The 24,963-nt window shown below is 42.3% G+C and overlaps 1 protein-coding gene across 5 annotated transcripts in view; it reads right to left on the bottom strand.

Moving 5' to 3' along the window:
• The window catches only part of CNBD2 (cyclic nucleotide binding domain containing 2), a 52,136-nt gene that overhangs the window by 5,292 nt on the left and 21,881 nt on the right, over window positions 1-24,963 (bottom strand). For all 5 annotated transcript variants that reach the window (XM_074347239.1, XM_074347241.1, XM_074347240.1 and 2 more), the window contains 6 exons: window positions 24,366-24,522; window positions 23,707-23,855; window positions 21,727-21,865; window positions 13,982-14,096; window positions 8,323-8,500; window positions 6,280-6,400 (listed from right to left, as the gene is read on the bottom strand). In XM_074347239.1, coding sequence (XP_074203340.1) covers window positions 6,280-6,400; window positions 8,323-8,500; window positions 13,982-14,096; window positions 21,727-21,865; window positions 23,707-23,855; window positions 24,366-24,522 — 859 coding nt within the window. The remainder of the gene's footprint in view (window positions 1-6,279; window positions 6,401-8,322; window positions 8,501-13,981; window positions 14,097-21,726; window positions 21,866-23,706; window positions 23,856-24,365; window positions 24,523-24,963) is intronic.

Here is a 24,963-nt window from a genome sequence, read left to right as displayed (position 1 = left end):
TGCCAGGTAAGCCCATCCTCTCCTCCTTACGACTACAACCAAAATCAAACAGCTAGTCCTCCTCTTCCATCTTCCTTTTTACAGCCACCACACCCTCCCCCCACACTTTTCTGAGGGTCTTCGCTCATAAGCATGTGTCCCCACCAAGCCTGAGTTTTCTCTGTCCCTCACAGGCTCTGTGCAGCACATGTGTTCCTCTGGCTCCCTGGCATGGACTCCTGCTCACTTCTATCTAGAAGGGAGATGGAGATCAACAGGAATACATGCTTGTTTTACAGAGAGTGTAACCCTCTTCTAAGGAGACACTCTGAGGGGGGCAGAGCCCAGACTAGAATCCTTACGGCTGAATCCCCACTCACTCTCAGCCTCTCCGCCATTCAGACTCAGGCAGGGAGAAAAGGGGAGGTCAGCAGTCCAGAGCCTACGATGCCCAGCTGTCTTGGGCTCAAGAAGATGTGAAAGGAGCCATAAACCAAGAGGTCTGCTCTATGGAGGCCATGAGAGACTAGGAATAATCCTGGCTTCAGAAGGAAGATGCATATGTTTACTTGTTATGTGATTTTGGGCAGTTATACCTCCTGGGCCATTGTTTGCTCACCTGTGAGACAGAGGTGAGACTACCTGCCCCATACGTCTCTGAAAGACTCTGAATTTGAAAGGAGATGTGAAGTGGGATTTGGACCAGCCCCCCCCCCAATCCATTTGGGTTCTAGACCTGGAAGAATGACCATCTGAAGACTATTCAGTACTCTAAGCCATGGCCTTGTCTCTTCTTGTTATCTTTCTTATGAAGCTATTGAGGTCCAAACAAGATGACATGTGTGAGGACATTGTGGGAGATGTGAAGCACCTCACATGTTAGCTGTGCTCAGTACGATGGGCATGAAGGCCTTTCCAACCAGCACCAGGCCTTGCACAGAAACCCGAGCGGCTGCTCCTACTGCGTGGCAAAAATACTACATAAACATAACCCTCACCACCGCCCGAGGATATAGGATTACCATCTTCAGACTGGAAAACAAGGTTCCGAAAAGGAAATTTCCTCATCAAAGGTCATGTACCCTATAATTACAATAACAATGATGATGACGATGACGATGGTGATGACAGCACCAGCTAATGTTTAAGGAGCATTTATTACATTGCAGGCGCTCTGGTAGCTTTCTTGTACACTAACTAACGTAACCCTCACAAGAACCCCAGGAGGTGAGCTCTATCATCATCATCACTACAGAGACGCTGCTGAGGTTAAGAAACTTGGCCAACATCACACAGCGTGGAAGCAACAAAGCTAGGATATGAAGCCAGCTGAGTCTGTCTTTAGAGGCCGTGCTTTTAATCTCACACTTTGAGGAAACTGAGGCACAAAGAGGTTAACTCGCCCAAGGTTAACAAGACAGACAGCGGTGGAGCCAGGGTTTGAACCAGCAATCTGTCCAGGGCCTCACTGCCAGCAGGCACTGTTAACCACCTCCCATCCACCCTACACATCCCAGGCAGCCTCACGTCCTTTCTCTGCCTACACACTTCAAATAGCTTCCCAAAGCACCAACGATAAAATAAACTCCTCACTGTGGCCACCAAGGCTTCAGCCATTTCAACCTCATGAAGCTCCCTGCCTTTTTACTCTGTTCCAGCCATGCTGCCCTCTCTTCCCATCCGCTCAACATGCCAAGCTCCTTCCAGCCTCAGGCTTGACCTGCTGTTCCTGTCTGGAACACTCTTCCCCCAGGCTGTCTGTAGCTTATTCTTTTTGTCATTCAGGTCTCAGCTGAAACAGCACCTCCTTAGAGCAGCCTTCTTTGACCACTCGTTTGAGAAGCCTACCCTGCCCCAACCCAGCTTTCTATTCCATTCCAAACAGCAATTTAAAATTTGCTGTTTGTTTGCTACGTTATCTGTTTACTTCCCCAGACTAGATCACAAGACCCACAAGAGCAGGAATGATGTCAGTGTTCTTGCCCACACTGGCACCTTGGACCCTGCTTGGAGTATGATAGATGTTCAAGAAAGACCTGCTGAGTGAATGTTCAAACAGAGACACACAACATTAGAGCTGGCAGTTCCCCAGGTGAATGTCCTCATCTTCTGATGAAGGCACAGATTCAGAGAGAGAAAGTGATTTGCCCAAGGCCACACAGAGAGCTAATTAGAAGCAAAAATTAAAAGATGGGAGGGGTCTATCTGCCATGTCCCTGCTCCTCTGCCTAGTCTTGGCCATTTCTGAGGTCTCAGCCTGCCTGTTCCCTGGAGAAGCTGCTTCCGCCACACCTCCTGGCTCCAAACATGGGTCTCTTTACTCCCAGCCCCAAACTCTGCTGTTTCTAGCACTGACCCAGCTCTACACTCCTGCTTCCAAAGGCAAGAAGAATGACTCCTACATCCTGGCAAGTGAATACAGTCATAGCTATTACCATTCATTCTCCTGCAAGTGAAGCCAGGGCCTTCAAAGCAGGGAGAACAGAACTTTACCAGAAGCACACTGTAGGCATTTTCCCACAGAATCATGTTAATGAATATTTGGGCAGCTGTGGGGGGCGGTCTATGCCCTGGGCCCTGTTTGGTGAATGAGGCAGTCAGGACCTTGCTCTGAGCCCCCACCCAGAGTCTTACAGGATTGCCAAGAGAATCAAGTCCAAAGTCCTTGTTGTTCTTGTTCCATCTTACACAGCTTCCCACTCCTGTCACCCTCTCCAGACCAGGCAACATCTCTCCTACCCTGTAGTGCCTCCATTCTACCCGGGAGGCCAACCATCCCAGCTCCTCCATGGGCGGGCAGCACACGAGGCTGCATTCACAGCTGGGGCCTGGCCTCAGGTGGCCTGTGTTCAGTCCTGAGCATCTCACTCTGAACACTGAAACCGCAGTGAAGCGGAAGTGAGAAGGCTGGAAACTACATCCCGTGAAGGCGGAAGGAATGGAGGAATGTCTTCCCAGAATAGGAAAATAATTAATGGGGCATTGGCACTGTGCCTGGCTCCATAAATGTTGAATGAAAAACAAAACAGCATTCTTTGAATATCTAAGGGGCCATCATGTGGCAAGGAAGCTGGTTTCTGTTTGTTTTTAGGGGGGGGTGGGTAGGGTGGAGGGGGTATTGGGGGGAGCCAGTTAAAAGTTGTAGGAGGCAGAGTTTTACTGAGCAAAAGGAAGAGCAAAAGGAAGGCTGGGAAATATTCAGTCAGCATGGACAGAGGGCTGGGGTAGGGCCTGGGGCTCCCGGACAGTACTGGGCTGACCTCCCTGCCTCCGAAGATGCACAGCCCAGCAGAGCAGGTGCGCTAAGGGCCCATCATAACATGGTGTGGGGGGTGCGAAGAGGACCCTGGAGATTCATGGTGACAATGATGACCATACACAGGACGTCAGAAGACGGCACCTCCCCAGGAAGACTGAGGCACATCCCCTCCCCATGCTGCCCACCCTGCCACCCAGCTCCAGCACAGTGGTCAACTCATGGCCAAACCTGCTTCACCCATACATCCCACTCCACTATTGGATAATTATTTTTTTAATAGACTCTGTTTTTTCTAGAACAGTTTTAGACTCAGAGAAAAATTGAGAAGATAGTACAGGCACTCAATTTCCTGTTAACATCTTGCATTAGTGTGATACCTTTGTTACAATTAATGAACCAATAGGGACACATTATCAATAACTGAAGCCAATGGGTTGTTTAGATTTCCTGCCTTTACCTAATGTCCTTTTTCTCTTCCACTATCCTATCCAGGACACAATATTACATTTAATGATCATGTCTCCTTGCGCTCTTCCTGGCTTTGGCAGTTTCCCAGAATTACCTTGTTTATAATGATCTTGACAGTTTTGAGGAGTACTGCTCAGGTGTTTCATAGGATGACCCACTATTAGAACGTCTGACTTTTTTCTCATGATTAAACTGGGGTTATGGGTTATTGGGAAGAGGACCAGAGAGGCAGAATGCCATTTCCTCACATGACATCCCACTTTTGTCGTCTTCTATTAAGGGGACATACAGCAACACGATTTCTACTGTCGATCTTGGCCTTGATCACCTGACTGAGGAAGCACTTCTCATTCAGTGGGTTTTCCATTGAAGATTACTCTTTTTTCTTCCTTTCTATACTGTACTCTTCGGAAGGAAGTCACTATGTGCAGCCCACACCTAAGGTTAGAGTTATACACCATCTCCTTTAGGGCAGAGTACCTACATAAATTATCTAGAATTCTTCTGCATGGGAGATTTGTGTCTACTCCCATTTATTCATTATTTATGCATTATATCAGTGTATACTCATGGATGTTTATGTTACACTTTGGGTTATAATCCAGTACTACTTCATTTGCTCAGACTGTTCAAACTGTTTCAGCTTTGGCAATTGGGAACTCTTTCAAGTTGGTCCCTGTGTTCCTTGGATTTGCCTGTCCCCATAAATGTAAGGTTTTTTCCCCAACACGTCCTTACTTCGTGCTACTACAAAATGCATCAGGGTCATCTAGTATACTTCTTGCTGTGGTCCTAGAATTAACCATTCCCCAGGGAACCCTTGTTTCTTTGACCGAAGAATGGTATTAGGAACTAAGATCTGGGCTCTAGGTGTGCTCTCTGCTACTGGTGTGCCATTTCTTTTAGGCCCTGTCAGCTAACAGAGCAAAAGATATATGTTTATACATATGTCTATAAGTGTTTCTATATGTGACCATCTGTATCTATATTAAGCTAAACATGAGTACATCCTGATGTCTGCAACTCTAATCTATCACCGTCATTCTAGCCTCCTCCCCTCGCATATCTGTACATCTCCACTCCAGTAGTGAAAAACCTGGCTCCTACCTTCTGCCACTCATTACTTAATTGATCCATTTCAGTGTACATGTATAGCAGTGTCAGAATTGTTAATCCACACACTCATGGAAAAAAATTTGTCACAGAGTACGATGCTCATGTGTAGCTCCTCTTGCTTTTAGTCTTAGAGGTTCCACTCATCTCAGAAGTTACTTAGGTCAGCAACTTTTTCTCCCATCCTCTTCACTGAGGTTGTTTCATTGCTAGATTCTCTTGTCAGTCTGCATTCCTTCCTAGTATTCCTCTCCCCATCTCCTGATTTTTTTGTTGTTGTTACAAATTGCATACATTAAGGTTCACTCTATGCTGTAAAGTTCTATGGGTTCTGACAAATACTTAGCGCTCTGTATCCACCATTACTGTCTCATACAGAGTAATTTTATTGCCCTAAAAATCCACTGTGCTTTGCTTACTTATCCCTCCCCTGAACTCCAAACCTCTGGCGACCATTTTATTATCTCCACATTTTTGCCTTTTCCAGAATATTATATAATTGGAATCATATAATACTTAATATTGGCTTTATTCTCTTAGAAATGTTCATCTAATTTTGCCATGTCTTTTCATGGCTTGCTAGCCAATTTTTTACTGACAAATAATATTTCATTGTATGGATTTACCAGTTTGTTTATATTGAACTTTACATATAAATTTTAGCATCAGTTTGTCAATATCCACAAAATAACTTGCTAGAATTTTGATTGGGATTGCACAGAATCTATACATCAAGTTGGAACAAACTAACATGTTAACAATTTTTTTGAGTCTTCCAATCCATAAACATAGGATATTTCTCCATTTAAATCTTCTTTTAATTCTTTCATTATAGGTACATAAGTTTTCTGCATATAGCTCCTGAACATATTTTGTTAGATTTATACTAAGTATTTCATTTTTTGGTGTCATTGTAAATGGCACTGTGTGTTTTATTTCAACTTTCAAAGGTTCATTGCTTTATACCCTGTGACCTTGCTATAATCCTCTATTAGCTTCAGGAGGTTTTATTTGTTCTTTGTTATTGTTGTTTTTGATTCCTTGGAATTTCTATAGAGACATCATGTCACCGGCAAACAAAAAGAGCTACCTTTTTTCCTTCCTAATCTTATGTATTTTATTTCCTTTTCTTGTCTTAATGCACTAGCTAGGGCTCCCAAAACAATGTTAAATAGGAGTGGTCAGAGGGGACATCTTTGCCTTGTTCTTGGACTATTTTAAAGCAAGTCCCAGATGTCATAATCATTTTATCTGTAAATATTTTGCTATGTATCTCCCGAGAAAAAGGACTCTCAAAAAACATAACCACAATATCATTATCATATCTTTAAAAATCAACAATATTCCTCAATATCACCAACTCTAGAGTAAGATGTTTTTAAATCTTTACTTTCATTACCTAGCACCCCAGCCCATGGTGGTACACACTCTATCGTGAACAAGGCTCTCTGCACACCTACCAAGATTTCTCCTTGCTCCACAGTATGGATCTTCATGTAGGCCCCTACTGCAGCCTCCTTGGGGAGATCGCCATACTTGGTATTGATCATGGAACAGTCGATGAAATGAGGACACCTGGATCTGAAATTTGACAACTTGTTAGAACTCGTTTGTACCACAGCCAGTTCATGAGGCCCTGGATAATCAGCCCCCACTTTACTGCATACTGATATCAGCCCTCTTTTCTCCCAGGTAATGAGAAAACTCAAAATCAAGCCCTGGGAGACTGTCAGGAATTGGAGAGGTTTAACTGGGAGAAGCCTTGCGAGAGGACACAGAACCCCTTTAAACAATAGAAGGCTGTCATACAGAAGGAGCTGAGGATCTTATGTACCTGAGCCAGGCCTGACGGGTAAGTTCAGGCTGGCTGACTTACTGCTCAACACGAGGAAGGGATTTCTAAGTCAGAGTTGTCTGAAAGTGGAACAGACTACTTTGAGAAAGAGTAAGCTCTGTGCCCCTGGGGCCACAGCAGAGGCTGGGGCTCTTCTTGACAGGAAGGTAGAGAACTGATGGCTTTGTTTGTTTATTCATTTGTTTACAAAAACAGGTTTCCCTGGGAGGTCAGTAGACTCTGTGCTCTGTTCATGCTGGAGTGCATTTTACACAGGCAAGCCTATTGTGCTTTCTTTGGTCTCAGGCTAGGTGGAAGGAAGACATGGTATGCTATCTGGATTAGAGGCAGGGAAAAGATTATTTATCAGCTGAATCATAGCTGAATTCACCTAACAGATACACAAGGCAGGCTTTCATTCTCATCCCCAAGGACATGCCAAGCATATGTCCTTTATTTTTTCTACAGTGGGACCAAACTGTCCCCTTTTTCCTTACTGATTAACAGCAGAGAAACTAAGTCTGTTCCATCTCTACTTTCAGAAGAACAGGGACTGGAATTTCAAGCACTGGATCCCTTGGAAAGAATATCCATCAGAGGGAAAAACAGCAAAGCAATCATGGGGTGCTCATCATGGCGACAAGCAGGCTGGAAATAGTACTAAGCAAAGGATTCCAGTGAAGCGGTCCTTGGGGCACCATGGAGACTGATGTCATTATTAGCATTGCTGTGATTTTTTTTATTTCATATTTAATGGTGGGGGCAGTGCAGGTTATGCTGCTCTGGGCCCAGCACTGAGCTGACTCTAGGCCAGTGCCTGCTAAGTGTCCCTTCCTCTCCAGGAAAGGCAGAGTGCAGCCTTCACTGTGAACCCACTTTGTTCCTGTCATGACGATAGTACCAGATAACAAGACTGAGTACTAACAAGCTGCTCAGGTTTGAATCCTGGCTCTGCCACTTCCTACCTGTGTGACCTGGAACAAGTAACTTAATCTGTCTCTGTACCTTGGTTTTCTCACCAGGAAAATAGGAGTGATAATAGCAGCGCTTACCCCATAGGGTTGTTGTGAGGATTTCATCAGATCACCCAGTACCAGGCACAGAGTATTCCAACAGTGTTAGCTATAATTATCATTATCTCATTTAATTGCTGGTTTACAACAAACTCGAGACTTAGATACTGTTACCTACAGATCAGGAAACTAAGGCTTAGAGAGGTCAAGTCCCTTGCCCAGGGACACACAGCTAAACAGTGGCCAAGCCTGGATTTGAACCTGGCTTGAATTGACTCCAAAGCTCTTACCTACTGCTTCCCTTAGATGAGCAGAAGTTTCTGAAGAAGCTCAGAGTCAAAAAGGCCCAGTGATACAGGCAGAATGTCATCACCAAAAGATGTGTCCTGCTCCTTCTTCCTCAAATGGGTTCCCTGAGAAAGGAAGTAGCTGACCATCTAATGTGGCCCCAAGCTGGAGGCAGAGAAGGCAGCCCCTGGGTATCAAACCTAGGACCTCTCTAGGCTGCCTTCTGCACATACCCCAACCTTTGGGGTCAAGCCGATTGCTACCTCTCCTCCCTTCACGGCATGCCTGACATTCTGCCCTGAATGTCGTTTTATATTTCTTTTCAGCGAGAATCTGGACATCTTCTATCTGTCAAGAGTAAAACTTACTTGATCTTTGAGCCCAAGGTCTTTGGGAGAGTATTTCCTGAAGTTTTAATTTTCCTACTGAAGCTGGATCCCTGTTGCCCCTGGGCTTTCTGGAGATGCAGAAGTTTCAGAAAACTAAAGTCCTGTACAGGGTATGATCTGATCTGGAATTCCTTAAATCTCTCCACAGGAGACAGATCTGTTAGAGAAAGCATAAGAAAACACATTAATGGGTCTTTGCATATATGAGGATTGCAGTCGTGGTGCTCGGAGGTATATCATAGTTTCCTGCCTGGCTAACTTGATGCATGTGGAAATTAAGAAAAATAGAAAAGAAAAACAGTGTGGCATCCAAGTATTGTCCTTCTGTGCCAGGCCCTGAGCTAGAGCTTTTATATCCATTACATGCAGACAAATGTCATTAGCCTCATTTAAGAAACAAAATGAGAAGCAGAGTTTAAGTCACCCAGGAAAGGGCTGAAGCCTGGATTTGAATCAGGCCTATCCAATTCAAAGCTCATGTTTTTCCACTAACAGATCACATTTATGTGGGTTTCCAAACTGGGATTGGGGGCAGGTGCAGCAATGAAAGATAAATGGAAGACCAGCCATGGAACCTTGGACAAGTCCCATAGTCTTGTGACACCCTCCTAGGACTACTGTAAGAATTATAGATAAAATGTGCTATGCCTAGCACAATATCTAGCACATAATAGGCCCCCTTTGAGAGCTGCCAAAAAGAACTCCAAGAGAATACTACTCAGAAATACTATGCAGAGTGAAAGGAGCCAGAGGAATCATATGAGGACACATATGAGGTTCCATTCACATGAAACCATAGGAAAGACAAATGTAACCTAGAGTGACAGAAGGCAGAGCAGTGATTGCCTAGGGCCAGGGGTGAAGGATAGAGATTGACTGGGAAGGGGTAGAAGAGAACTTTTGGGGGTGATAGAAATGTTCTATAACTTGACTGTGGTAGTTACAACAGATTTAAATTTGTTAAAATTCATTGAACTACACATTTTAAATGTGTGCATTTTATTGTATGAAAATTAAACCTCAATACCAATGATTTCTATAATAGATCTCCAGTGTTAGAATCAACTATTAAAATTAATGTTAACAGAAATAAATTCAAACTACACAAGGAGTAGGCCTCAATGAACAGAGCACATACAAAAAACCATGAGTACAACCTACTTGGAAGGCATTTTAGCAATATTTGTTAACATTTTAAAAGTGCATAGTCAGTACAGACTGGACCAATTACTTGATCTAGTAATTGTAAGAATTTATCTGATATGTTTTCTTGCAGAAGTATGCAAAGATAAGCACATCAGGAAATTCACCATAGTGAGGTAACAGTGAAAAACTGGAAATAACCCACAATATCCATAAAAGGTTATTGGTTTAATTACGGTACATCCGTACAAAAAAAAAAAAAAAACCCTCATCTATTAAGAAACATAGATCATAAACAAAATGAAAAAACAACCTATGGACTGTGAGAAAATATTTGCAAATGATGTGACTGGCAGGGCTTACTTTCCAGAATATGCAAATAGCTCATATAACTCAATCAAAAAATGGGCAGAAGACCTAAATAGACATTTCTCCAAAGAAGACATATAGATGGCCAATAGACACATGACAAGATGCTCAATATTGCTAATTATCAGAGAAATGCAAATCAAAACTACAATGAGGTATCACCTCACACCAGTCAGAATGGCCATCATTAAAAAGTCTACAAATGATAAATGCTGGAGAGGGTGTGAAGAAAAGGGAACCCTCTTACACTGTTGGTGGAAATGTAATTTTGTGCAGCCAATATGGAAAACAGTATGGCGATTCCTTAAAAAACAAAAAGTAGAGTTACCATATTATCCAGCAATCCTACTCCTGGGCATATTTCTGGAGAAAACTCTAATTTGAAAAAATACATTCACCCCAATATTCATAGCAACACTACTTACAATTATAGCCAAGACATGTAAGCAACCTAAATGTCCATCAACAGATGGAACTGGACAAAGAAGATTGTGTGTATGTCTACATATATACATACAATGGAATACTATTCGGCCATAAAAAAGAATGAAATAATGCCATTTGCAGCAACAAGGATGGACCTAGAGATTATCACACTAAGTGAAGTCAGAAAGAAAAAGACAAGTATCGTATTGTATCACTTATGTATGGAATATAAAAAAATTATTAAAATTTGAGCCTGTTAATATAAAAACAGAAACATACTCACAGACAGAAAACAAACTTATGGTCACCAAAGGGAAAAAGGTGGGGGAGGGATAAATTAAGAGTTTAGGATTAGCAGATACAAACTACTATATATAAAATGAATAAACAACAAGGTCTTACTGTATAGCAGAGAGAACTATATTCAATATCTTATAATAACCTATATAGTGAAAAAGAATATGAAAAAGAACATATATATGTATATACATGTATATGTATATGCTATACACCAGAAACTAACACAACATTGTAAATCAATTACACTTCAATAAAAAAAAGAAAGAAACATAGATCTAGACTTCTGCTTCTTGCCAAATGGAATAACAGGGCCTAGATTTACTCTTCCACCTGAAAGTAATAAAATACTAGTATAAATATGTGAAAAAATGGTTTTCAAGACATTGGGCATCAGGCCACGAAGAACACTTATCCCTGCAGGACAGAAAACAAATGGGGTGAGCCCTGTCACTGCCCCAGCCCACTGCCTAGACACTTTCTGGGCAGTAGTGCAAGAAATGGGAACCCAGGAGGAGCCCAGCAATCTCTCTGAATTAATGACAGAACTGAGTGTCCAGGGAGGACAAGGAAGCTAGGGTTCACAGAGCTGCACACAGAGAGAACTCTGAAGATCTGATGGACTGCTTTCATCTCAGCTGAGTACTGAGCAGCATAGGTATGATGTTAGGGAACCACCAGTGGTAGGCAGCCCTAAGATGGCCCTCGGTGATCCCCACCACCTGATGGCCACACATTTGTGAACTATCCTCCCATTAAATGTGGGTTGGACTTGATTCTAACAAATAGAATATAGCAGAAGTGATGGATGTCACTTTTGAGATTAGGTTAAAAAGACGGTGGCTTCTGCCCGGGGTATACTCTGTGTTGCTCTCTCTCACTGCTGGGGAAGCAAGCTGCCATGTCATAAAACAGCCCTGAAGAGACACCCACAAGGTGAGGGACTAAGGTTTGCAAATAGCCATGCAAGTGAGCTTGGAAGTGGCTTCCTCTCAGCTGAGTCTTCAGATGAAACCACATTCCTGGCAGACAGCTGCAACCTCATGAAAGAACTTGAGCCAGAGGCACCTGGCTAAGCCAGGCTCAAATTTCTGACCCCCAACAGAAACTGAGAGATAATATGTACTGTTTAAGTCACTAAAGTCTGGGATAATTTGTTACACAGTAATAGAGACTAAAATACTACCCATGGCCAGGGGAAGAACCACCCAAAATGATTAGAGGGATAAATCATCAGAGCTCACACAGGACCAGAAATAGTTCCTATTCCCAACAGCTAGAATGGAAAGCCTCACAAGCCATGGGGCACTGTGGAATACTCAAAATGATTTTGTCTCATGAGTGGGGCAAAACTAGCTCTAGGTTAAACACTGCTCTGATCTCACCTAACAAAGCCTATAAGCTAGTCTTCAAAAGATTAAAACATTTCCAAGTAACTTAACTGCATCTTAGAATAAATCTCAGAAATATTAACAGGAATTTAAAAATATGCAACACCCAAGACTCAGTTTCTAGCATTCTGTGAAAAATTACCAACCATGTAAAGAAGTAGGAAAATATGAACCATATAAAGAGAAAAAAACAATGAGTTGCACTGACCCAAAAATGACACAGATGACATAATTAGTGTATAAGGACATTAAAATAGTTATTATAATTGTATTCCAAAGAGGAAATTTTGTATATATTAAGCAGAGACATGGAAATTACAAAAAAGACCCAAATCAAACTTCTAGATATGAAAACTGCAGGGTCTGAAATGAAAAATACACTAGATGGGATTAATAGCAGATTAAAAAATGCAGAAGACTAGTGAACCTAAAGACACAGCAATAAAAATTATCCAAAAAGACAGAGAGAAGAAAGATTAAAAAAAAATTAATAGAGCATCAGTGAAACAATCTCAAGCAGTCCAATTTACAGTGATTGCGTCCCCAAAGTGGAGGAGAAAGAAGGAAAGATAGAAAAAGTCTTGAAAAAGTGGTCAAAAAATTCCAAATCTGATGAAAAATATAAATCCAAAGATCCAAGAAACTCAATGAACCCCAACAGAAACATGATGAAAAATCTACCAAAGCCCAATGTAATCAAATTGCTTATAACTACTGAAAAAAATTAAACCAGCTAGGGCAGAGTAGTGGTGATCACTGTATAATGTATAGAAATAGTGAATCACTGTGATGTGTACTAGGAAACAACATAGTGTTGTAAATCAATCATACTTCAAAAACAAACAAATTCATAAATATATTTAAAAGCAAAAGTGATAACGATGCATTCTAAGGTGTTTAACACAGGGTCGAATATATAACAATAGCACAAAATCTGAGGGGAGAAATGGAAGTATATCGTAAGGTTCTGATTCTATATGTGAAGTGACATAATATCACGTGAAGGGAGACTGTGGAGAGTTAAAGGTATATACAACAAACCATAAAACAACCACTAAAATAATATGATAAAGAATTATAGCTAATAAGCCAACAAAAAAATAAAATGGAATCATACAAAATAATCCAAAAGAAGGCAGGGGAAAAAAAGAATGTATTTAATATCACTGAAATGTGTGCTTAAAAATGGTTAAGATAGTAAACTTTATGTTATGTATATTTTGCCACAATAAAAGTAAATTGGGGGAAAATTGTGTGGGATGCAGCTTTTTCCTCTGGTAGATTGGCAGTAAAAAAGAGAAAACAAAAGAACTGACATGGGAAGAGAAGTGAAATTTACTGAGCACCCACCAGGCCCTGTGCACATACGACCTCAGTCAGCCTTCCTAGTAACCTGCGTGGTAACGACAGTGAACAGCTACTATACACTAAGGCAGCTAGGTAGTGTTCTAAGAGCTTTATATACTCATTTGCTTAATTTTGTGACAAGCCAGTGAGGTAAGGACCATGAGTCACATTTTGTAGTCTCTGAGGGCATCGGTGTGCAGGGACACAGAGTCATTTGCACAGTACCACACAGGTACGAAGAAAGGACCCTGGTTTCAAACATAGTTTGGCCCCTGGGCCTACGCTCTTAACCACGACACACAGCTACAGATCCTACGAAACCAGGCCCAGAGGCCTGCCTACTCACCAGCCTCCCTGATAATTAGTGGGATTCAAACCCGCTCTATCTAGCTCCAAGCTTTCTTCCACCCCCCTCCCTAGAAGAACCTGAAGCAAAGGGGAACGGCTGGAAAGAGCTGCAGAGGTGGGCAGGTGCCTCACCTGGCAGGGCCGCGTGGACCTGGTTTCCACAGCTGGTACAGGAAGGGATGGAACCAGACAACTTTCCAGGCCTTTCTAGCTCAAGGTGTCTAAGATTCTGTGAGCTGGACACTGGGGACTGATGGGACCAGGTGCCCCCTGCCGTGCTGCCAGCTGCCCCCTGCCAGGTGTAGACGTCTGCTTACCCTTGAGGTGGGTGTTGGAAGGCCTGTCGTCCACCAGCTGCAGGTGCTGCCAGATCCACTTGTGGTAGAAAGGCGAAGTCTCAAGGTTTATCAGCCGCAGGACTTCACAGCTGCCCTGGATGCATCAAGGGACACGAGCAGAAGGATTAACCCCAGCTCCAAGCATGCCAGTTTTAGAAGATAAGCTCTCTTTTGTTTTACTTGCTTAATGCAAGTGGCTTTTTTAAAATGAAAATGTTATTTACTCATCATAAAAAATTCAAATAGCTAAAGAGGCATGAGAACTAAAAAAAAAAAAACAACACATCATTGAGGATGTTATTGGGACAAATGGTGAAAGTGATTATGGATTGTAGATTACATATTATAATATCAATGTTAAATTCTTGGATTTCAATAATTATTCTGTGGTTAATTTCTGATCTTAGAAAATAATCCCTTAAGTATACAGGGGTAAATGGGTATGATGAATGACACAACTCTCAAATGATTCAGGCAGGAAAAAATTGAAAACATGTATTAAAGCAAATGTGGCACAATGCTGCCAATTGTTGAATCCAGGTTAAGGTTATATAGAAGTTCTTTGTACTGTTCTTGCAAATTCTCTATAAATTTAAAATCATTCCAAAATTAAAAGTTTAAAGAATATTCAAGCCAAGAAGAACATACAGAAAGTTAAAACTATGTTAATCCTAACACCCAGAAATAACAAGTAGTAACGTTTTGGTGAACATTATTTCAAACATTTCTCTATAAGCATATACGATGTATATACACAATTTTTCACAAATGAGTCCTTTTATGTAAAACAGACTCTTGTAACTTTTAGAAAAGCTCAATAATATATCAAGGACATCTTTTTATGCCAAGCAGTATGGTTCTATGGTTTTTTTTTAACAGTTTTACTTCTTTTTTTTTTAACTTTTTTTTATTGAGTTATAGTCATTTTACAATGTTGTGTCAAATTCCAGTGTAGAGCACAATTTTTCAATTATACATGAACATACATATATTCATTGTCACATTTTTTTTTGCTGTGAGCTACCATAAGATCTTGTATATATTTCTCTGTGCTATACAGTATAATCTTGTTTATCTATTATGTAATTGTTTTAATGACTATATTATTCTATGCATGCCATAATTTATATAAAATTTTAAAAAATATTCAGTTGAGCAAAGAAGTCAGACACAAAGAGCACATACTGTATGATTCCATTTACATGAAGTTAAAGAATAGGCAAAGGTAATCTGTGATGACAGAAGTCAGAAGAGTGGTTACTTTGGCGGGGGATTCTGCCTGGAAAAGGATATAAGGGAGCCTTCTGAGGTGCTGAAAATGTTCTCTATCTTGATTTGGGTGATGCTTATACAGGGGTACACATATGTAAAAATTCATCAAGCTGTAACGTTTAGATTTGAGGTCTTCGTTGCATACATGTTACACCTCAAGAAAACACTTCTAAAGATTAATATTTGGTTGTTTCTAATTTGCCAGTATTACATATAACTCTGGTTTTGTTCATGACAGCAAAATCCTCAGTTAAAAACACTCACCACCTTCCCAAACTTTCCTACAATGGGGGTGGCAGTGACCCAATTCTGGCCAGTGAGATCTAAGTGGAAGACTGATGGATAAAGCTCCCAGGAAAGCTATGGCTGTCCTTCCCCCTACCCTCTGCTTGAAACTAAGATGTGAAGACTAGAGTTGGAACAGCCATATTGTGATCATTAAGATGAAGGCCATAACTGTGGATGATGAAAGGAGAAGCTAGAAGGGGTTCGGGTTCTTGATAACATCCTAGGACAGCTGTTCTGGCCCTGGATTGCTTAATTTGAGACTATTACTTAATACTGTGAGCTGCAGTGGACAGCAACTTAACTGATAACCTTGTACCTACATCTTAATGCCCACAATGGTCATTAAGGCAGTTCACAAGTACTAGAGTTTTCCTCCCAGGCACACGGCAGGCTTCTACTTGTCCACCCTTTCAATTAGGCATGGCCTTCTTACTTTGGCCAATTTCCTCAGCAAAGTGAATTGTAATATTCTGGGTGGAAACCTTAAAAGCCAGTACTTGACTCTCAGTATTACCTTCTTCTGTCTATTTGATCATGGAATCATGGGTCAAGAGTGGCCCATGCCTTCATGTGACCTAAGTCCCTGAGTGATCATAAGGAGTAAGTCCTCCTGCTGACCTGCTATGACCAGGCAGTGGGAGGAAGGAATAAATCTTTGTTAATCCACTGAGATTTTTAAAATAATTGCAGCATAATCCAGTTTATCCTAATGTAATACCTATGCTTGATTATCTCCTTGTGATTAATTTCTAAAGGTATTATACATGTTTTAAGTTTTGATACATATTGCCAAATGGCCCTCCAGAAATGTTAGACCAGTTTACAGTCTCTCCAACAGTGCATAATAGAACATGTTGAAATACATCTTTGTTATTACACTGACAATCGGGTTTTCACAATCCTTTTAATATTTCCTAGTCTGAGAGGCAAGAAAGACATGTCATTTTTCTTATTATTTCATATCCTTATAAAATCTTACCCTTTTTCAGTAGGAAATCTAAGAGACATGTTATAAAGGGCTAAGGTTCAAGATAGATTACACTTGAAGGGGAAGGAGAAGAGATCATTTAATAAGCCCTTATTATATTCTAGGCATCATGCTAGGAGCTTTAGTCAATATTCATTCAACAAACATTTATCCACCAGGAACTAAAGGTTCTAGAGAAATACATGTGAACAGTTTTCTCTGCCCCTCATGGGTCTTTAATCACATCTGTATCTGTGGAGAAAGCAATTTCACCATGTGTCCTCAAATGATAACCTGTTCAAAACGAGTTGATTATGGGCATTAATTATGTCTGCAATGCCAGCGAGAAATCATGTTCTCCAATTTTCCTGGGTCCCAAGGACACCCAGCCACCTGCTGCTGATTTCTCCCTCTAGTGGCAATATGAGTAAACTACAGGAGTGGGGACAACTGCTTTTAAGATGAATGTTTTAGCAGCTGGCCTGGTGAGGAATAAAAATGAGAAAAAACAGCAGTCCCTTTAGAAGTGGCAGGTGCTAATGCCAGCCAGAGGGGGCCACACCAGAATATGGCCTGGTATTGCCAGAAATTAGAATTTTTATATAGAATCTTCACATTAATGATTAAATATGCTTTTAACAAAACACTAGAAGGGACAAACCAAATTCAGCTGCTAGTGAGGAGGCCCTCTACCTGCACACAAAGCGACACTTTGTGACATCTGTATTATTTTTCTCAGAATGAAGTTCAAACATTAGAATTCACCTATGATGCTTATTCAAATGCAGATTTCCAGAGTTAATGAAGCAGAATCTCTGGGGCAAGGAAGAAATCTGCCTTTTTAAGAAGCACCCTAGGTGTTCTTACCAAGATTTGAAACCTCTTCCCTTAGATCAGGGTTCTCCAACGTCAGTGCACATCAGAATCACCTGGAAGCAGAAGTCAGAACTGTCAGAACACAGATTACTAAGCCCCCTCCTCCCAGAGTTTTGGGTGTAACAGTTCTTAGATTTGAGAATTTCGCAGTTTTGGGGGGGAGGAGGGTTAGGGTTATTTATTTTTAATGGAGGTACTGGGGATCGAACACAGGACCTCACGCATTTTACCACTGAACTATACCCTCCCCCCAAGAACATGCATTTTTAATAAGCTCCCAGGTGATGCTGATGCTGCTGGTCCAGCGACCACCTCTGAGAACCACTGGATTAGAGGATGACTGAATTGAGGAAGTATGTGCTAAACTAAATCTCATCCTCACAGACTTTATGAGGTAAGTACACAGTTCCATTTTACAGATGAAGAAATGAAGGTTAAACCAGATTAAGCACTTTCCACTAGTCAGGATGTAATTGGTATGTTGATTAAAGGAAATCTTGAATGTATACCCCTCACCATTCACCTTCCCAATCTTTTCTGGTTATATACTATCAAAAGAGCTTAGAGTTAAATTTGCAGACACATGGCATTCTTGGTTTTGGATGTGATCACCCCAAAATTCTAGGAAAGAGGAAGCAGATGTCAGAAAGAAGAAGGAACTGCAAATTATTCAGGTTGGCCTTCAGGACTCTCCACTACCAGTTCCTCTTCTGGGCTCTCTCCCGCCCCTCCTCACATGGACATCAGGATTCTCTAACTCTATCAAAGTATTCCCCTCCGTCAGCAAAGTACTCCCCTCCTCATCTCCACCCTCCTCAGGGTCAGATCCTATATGTTCAATCCCCTTCAAGTGTTAATGTGTAGACACTGGAAGCCAAACACTACATTTCCCAAGCTCCTTTGCAGCTAAGGCTCTGGATGTAATTTGGGTTCCAGCAATCCGATGCACTTGGGCAAGGCTTGGTTTTGGAACTGAAGGACATTCACTTTGTCAGCAGAGACAGTGGCTGGAGAATTGGCTTACTGAAGTTGGCAGGAGCAGCATCAACTGTGACAGTCTAGTTCTGGACTCTGATTTGGAGTCATCTGGGAGTCATTTTCAGTCTAGAGTCTGTGTCTTCAAGCCTCTTCATCACCAGTAAGTCTGTAAGCCATTTAACATCCTGCAGTAAATCCCTTTCTGCTTATATTAGCTGGACTTGACTGTTCTCTAGGACTGAACCCAAAATAACAACACAAACATACCCCTGGTGATGCTGAAACTGACTCTTGGGTAAAATGTATGCATGTCTAAATAGTTTACTGTTATGAAGGATGTGTTACACGTAATTTATAAATGATGATAAAATATACCATACTCTTATTGGAAATTCCATATAGCCAATCGATTCTCACAGAATGCTTTTGCTGACTTTGGCTGAGCTCTTGTATCTGTGACCAATTTATAGTCACAATTCAACCATGATTTGACAAATGAAGTTGCATCTCAATCCACTCTTTTCCCATTAAATTTAATATTATTAAATCTGATTTGTAATCTACTGGGAAACCATTTCTTATCTCATATAAATTATATTCATTTAATTGAAATCCATTTTGACTTCAACACTATGTATGTCGGAACTACACCTGTTCATCAATGATGCAACTTCTATGATGAATCTATGATGCATCATTTTTAAATACTGTAAAAACGTTTGCTTAATTTGCTTCTCTTTACAATGTAATGGTTACAGACCCAGCCCACTTTCAAATTTAATCTGCATTATAAACATTTTCTCTATAGCCTTCTTAAGACAAACAGCAAAGCCATAAATCAAGACCTGACTTACAGTGTCTGCTGATTTCCATTGTATACATACTCCCACTATAGCTGATTTAAGCTGCCAATGAGAAGTTACTGAACATGGCACTGAGAAGAGATGTGCACAATGGTACCAATTTCTACCGCACAGATACAACAAACAAAAGTAACCTCAAAAGCATAGATAACAATAAAATACAGTAACACCATTAGGAAATGATAAGTTTTTCAGTTTTTATTACCCTTGCTTTCAAGATAATGTATTTAATTGCAGGTGTATATAATTTAATTTTTAATAATTATTGTGTTTATTGACTTGAAAAATCTTTGAAAACTTAACAATCAGCTCTCTCAGGACAGGAAGAGCCAGTTTCAGCACAAAACCAATCCTGCTCGCTCCTTTTGTCTAAGGGGCCAATACTTCAAGGTTCATTTCCCACGTTACCTCCTCCAGGAAGATTTCCTTAAAGCCTTCAGCCTTTAGAAAGTTCCCTGCCTGAATTCTTGTAATTTGCAGAGTTTGCACTAGTCACTTGTTAGTTAGCATTGGCAACGTTGTTTATCTATGCTTGGAATCTAGTGGAGAAGATATACAAGGAAAGAGAACCAGTCTTTTCTATCTCTGTATCCCTCCAGAGCCTGAACCAATGTGTCATGACCTTGGCAAATACTCGGCAAATGTCTCTGGTGGCTTAACATGTAAGCAACAGGTACATGGGAGATGCTAAGTTTGGGGATAGAATTCTGGCTCTGCCACTTACGAGATGGGTGCCCTTTCTCTTAAGGTATCTTAGCTTCAACGTCCTCATCTGTAAACTTGGAATATCTTCCTGGTAGAGCTAGGGTGAAGATTTATGGTGGAATGGTACTACGTACAGTTATTCATCGAAATAGTGTTTGAAATAGCAAAAGAGTGAGACAACCTAAATATCCATCAATTATGGAGCTGGTTAGATAAATTAAGTACAATCATACAGTAAAATACTACACAAATAGTCAAAAAAAAAAAAAAAGAAAGAAAAGTTGAATGAGTTCTTTATGTACTGATAGGGAATAATCTACACAGATATTCTTAAATGAAACAGCAAAGTGCAGAACAGTCTGTATAAGGTGACACTATTTATGAAAAAAAGGGAAAAAACATATTCACATGCATTTGCCTACATAAACAAAGAATATGTAAAGGACAGTAACACAAGAAACTGGTGATGGTGGTTGTCTCCGGGGAGGAAACTCTGGGGGAAAGGGGTGAGAGGGAGCCTCATCACTCTTGTGAACCTTTTGAATTTTGAACCAGATGAAGTACTACCTATTCCAAAATAAATTTTAAAAGATTAGTGATGCTAGTGGAACTCCTAGCACAAGAGCAAAGGGCCTCAAAAAAATGGTAGCTCTTTGATGAGGAGGAGGAGGAAGAAAGATGGAGGGGGGGAGGAAGAGGAGAAGGAGAAGAAGGAGGAGGGGGAGGAGGAGGAGAAGAAGAAGAGGAAGAGGAGGAAGGAGAAGAAGAGGAGGAAGAAGAGGAAGAAGAAGAGGAGGAAGAGGAGAAGGAAGAGGAAGAAGAGGAAGAGGAAGTACTCAGGGTCTGAGCAGAGTCAACAATGGACAGAAAGGTCAATTCAAATCCCCAGTCCCACCTCCTGGGAAGAAGAGCTCTGGAGTCAGACAGACCTGGGTTGAACTATGCCTCTGCCCCTTGGACAGTCCACTTAACCTTCCTTTCCACCTCTGTAAAAAAGGAATAATCACAATACCAGTCTCCTTTGGGTACACAGTAAGCACTCAATAAATGCTAAATTTTCTTTTCATTATCAACCAACAGAGAAGTTGGCAAAGGACATAAAGCAATTCTCAAAACACAAAATTTAGATAGTAAACAAACAGGATTAATCTCACTAGTAATCAGGAAAAAAAAATCCTCAATGAGGTATTCATTGCCACCTATTAAATTTTAGAACTGTTGAAAGAATGAGTGGCAGGCCTCGTAGAGGTTGGTGGCACCAGCAAAGCTGTATGTTTCTGGGAGCTAGATACAGTGGATCGCTTCTTCTGGAAAGCAATCTGTGCCAAGAGTCACAAAGACGATGATTCCAAGCAATTCTACTTTTGAAAATCTATTCTGAGGTGATAAGTTTATGGGTGATTTTCCCCTCTTCTTGGAAAGTCTGTAATCTGGTCATATCACTTTTACAATTTAAAGATTATAATTTTGAAAAGTGATCTGGCATTATTAAAATTCAAAAGCCAAATGAATAATTGAAAAATATGTATCTGTTTATAAATAAACATGTATATGAGCTCAAGGATGGGGCACCCACCACGGCCTTCTTTCTAATATAACAGCTCTTTATCTTAAAGTTCACAGCAACCTTGTGAGAGAGGTGGCCTTTTATAAGTAGGACAAAGACGCTCAGAAAAGGACATGTGCAGACCAGGGCTCAGTCTGGTCATCTGGCCACAGGACGTTAGATTAGGATGCTCTTCCCAGCTTCACTGCCCCCACCCCAGACCTCCTACCTGACAGACAAACATGATGGAGGACGACTCGAAAAAGTCCTTTGAGATCACCTGCCCGTACGAGAATTTCTCTACCTTTCCCAGCATGACAAGCTTCCAGAGCTTCTCGTCAGACCAGGAGTGAAACAGATCCATCTTCCTGAGAGGAAAAGCCTGTTAGACTTCATTGCCCTCCATCCCCAGGAGGTGCCCAGCACTTAGCCATTTCCAAAAAGGGAATGTGTGCTTGCTCTTGCAAAGGCCTGAGGTGGAAGATCTGACACACCCTCTGATCGCTGGCCTCCTGTCACTTGTCACCTTTGCTCCCCTGCCCTCTTCTCCCCTCCAGCTGCTCCCCTCTGCTCACCTCAAATACACCTGGGGCTGCACTTCTCTCACCTCTGCTCCTCACTCGGGAGCCTTCCCGGCTGACTCCCCTGCCAGCCTTGCTATCACTAAGCTATTCCCATTACAAGGAAGTTCCTCACTTCATCTCTCTGGCTACTCTGGCCCTCAGGCCAGCAATCCTGGCCACCTTTGGTTTGGACAGCTCATTCCAACCCCTGTCTCCTCCAGCCTATTGGCTTCAAAGATGCAGGCCTGGGTCTGGGAATCAGGGAAGCCTGGCCTTTCCCCTTTTTGCATGTTTGTGTCTTGTGGTGGAAGGCCTAGCCTCAGTAACCACCCCCTCCCTGACCTCGAACATAATACACCACCAATCGTGGGCTAGGCTTCCCTCATATGTGGCCCCATGGGGCTGCTAATATCATCTTAGGCCCTCTTAGCTCCAATAGAGTATGAGCTCAGAACTCAGGTGACTCAGACTTCAACCTGGGTTGGGTCAGAAGGCACTGAGTTCTGTCCAGGGCATCAAAGGGGAACAGGGCTGGTGCCAGGTCCAAAGAGAAGAGTTTTAAGACACAGGAGGAGAGCAAGGCCCCCACAGAAGGAAAACCTACTGGGCCAAGACTGGGCCACACACTTCCCATGATCATCTCATTCAATCCTTACAATGACCTCAGGAGAGAGGGAGCACTATCTCCATTTTACAGGGCAGGAGACCAAAGCCCAGTGCAATGAGGTGACCTATCTAGGGTCCCATGGCTGATAAACCTAACAGCTGAGATTAGAACACAGTCCTATTTTTTCCCACTGTATAAAAAGATGAACTGTCCCTCCCTTCAGGACTCAGTCCCCCCTTTTTGGGCTGCAGTCCCTTCACACTGATCACTCTCCCCCAGCTCCAGCCCATGGGGACCTGATTCCTCGGATCATCGGGCTTCTCTAAGGCCATGCAGCCCTACAACCTTGTATTTTCAGTGCCAGTGCAGATACTCCACTTGATTTTCACTCTCTTCCTAAAGGCGAGTAACTAAAGATAATTACATGAGCACCTGCCTGTGCCTGACACTGTGACAACATGGGGATTATGATGGTGAAACAGGCAGATCTGTGCTGGCCACCATATTGCTTACTGTCTGATGGCGCAGATAACCTGTAAAGGAAGAATTATGTTATCAAGAATGACAGTTTGGACGGGGCTTTAAGGAAACACAGAGGGTGGCAGAAGCATTGAGGGGACACCTCTCTCTTGAGTGGTGAGGGTAGGTAGACTTGGTTAGTGAGATGAGGGCCAGGAACTTCTGAATCATTCTGGGCACATCACCATCCTGAACCTTGGTCCCCTCACTATAAACTGAGGGAATAAGAAAAACAACATCATGGGATTGAATGTAAGATTAAATAAATGGGTGGTACAAGGGTTTAGCACCCTGCATGGCCCAGCAAGTACTCAGTGCATGTTAGCTATTCTATAGTTACTATCCCACACAGAAGGGGTATTTGAGCTGAGATCTGAAGGTACAGTAGGATTTTGCTAGACAGAGAAGTTGGGTGGGAGGTGGGTACAGAAGAGCATTCCAGGCAGAGAGAACAGCACTGAGCGTTTCCCACCAGCACCAAAAAAACACACAGAGGGGCGATGCTGGCTGATGTAGTTACCTAAAAAACTCAAACCGATGCTGAGCATCCTTTTTAACTTCTTGGTCCAGTTTATTAGCAAGGAAATCTTCTCTGTCAACAACCAAAAACTCTGTTTCTTCCATACAGACCATGGTGGCCCTCCTTACTGAAGTTAGAAGGCCCATTTCCTGTTGGGTGGACAGGGGCAAAGGCAAGTGAGAGGCCAACTCGAGCTTTCTGCCTGCAGCTTTGAACACCTCTTCCCTGCTTCCATCTCACCCCGGAAATCACTCCTCCTGGGACTGCAGGTTCCCTGGCCCATCCTATGTCCCTGCTCATTCCCCGCTTCCGTGGGCCCACTCTCCTCCCTCCTAACAAGCTGCATGTGGACAAAGAGGCAACAGGCTTGACCAGGCCGGAGAGAGGACACTGGAGAGGCCTCGCTGGGGAGTCGCTGTATCTCTAAGGGGTTAGAGAGGGAATGTACTCCTTAAACATCACCGATGAAGCAGCCAGACATGGACATCACCAGGTCAAACGCAATCAGCATTTGACAGGTAAGGGCGCTGGGCCCTACAACAGGGCAGTGACTTGCAGAGAGAAAAAGGCAGGACTGGGCCTGGCCTAGAGGTTCCAGCAGGAGTCCTGTCATACCCCTACCCCGACCCCAGGAAGGCGGACCCTTCCTCACTGCTTACCCCAAAATAGCTGCCCTTTTGCAGCAACTTCGGGTTGGGGTCCAGGAAGGCGCTGCTGCCATCCTCATCCTCAGTCACTGCGACTGTGCCCAAGTAGATAAAATAAAAGCTGCTGCCCCTCTGGCCCTTCTTGACGATCACACGCCTGCGACCAAACCTGGGAAAAGACCACGGCCAGCTGACCTGGTAGCAGACAGAGCCTGGGCCCTGCTGGGAGGAGATACGGATGGCTGTGCTCTTTGCTCTGGAGTATTAAAGTACAGACCAGGACTAGAAGGAACCTCAGAACAGCGTGGCTACAGCCCCATCAAGCTTGACCTCTTCACTAAGATTTATACAGTTTCCTGTCTCCGTTAGACTGAAGCTTCTGGAGAGCAGAGCCTTTGTCAGTTTGCGTAGGCATGTAAGTAAATGCTCAATAAAAGGTCATTGAATAAGTGAATGAACAAATGCTGATGACTGAATGAGTAGTTAATATTAAGAGCACTGGCTTTAGAGTCACCAGGATCCAAATCCTAGTTCTGCCCCTAGCTGTGTGACACTGGGTAACTCATATCCCCTCTCTGGGCTAGTTCTCTTATCTGTAAAATGCAGATGA

Source organism: Camelus bactrianus, chromosome 19, assembly GCF_048773025.1.
Source record: "Camelus bactrianus isolate YW-2024 breed Bactrian camel chromosome 19, ASM4877302v1, whole genome shotgun sequence".
Taxonomy (NCBI): Eukaryota; Metazoa; Chordata; class Mammalia; order Artiodactyla; family Camelidae; genus Camelus; species Camelus bactrianus.
The sequence above is the reverse complement of the archived record's forward strand: the minus strand, read 5'-3'. Positions and strand labels throughout refer to the sequence as shown.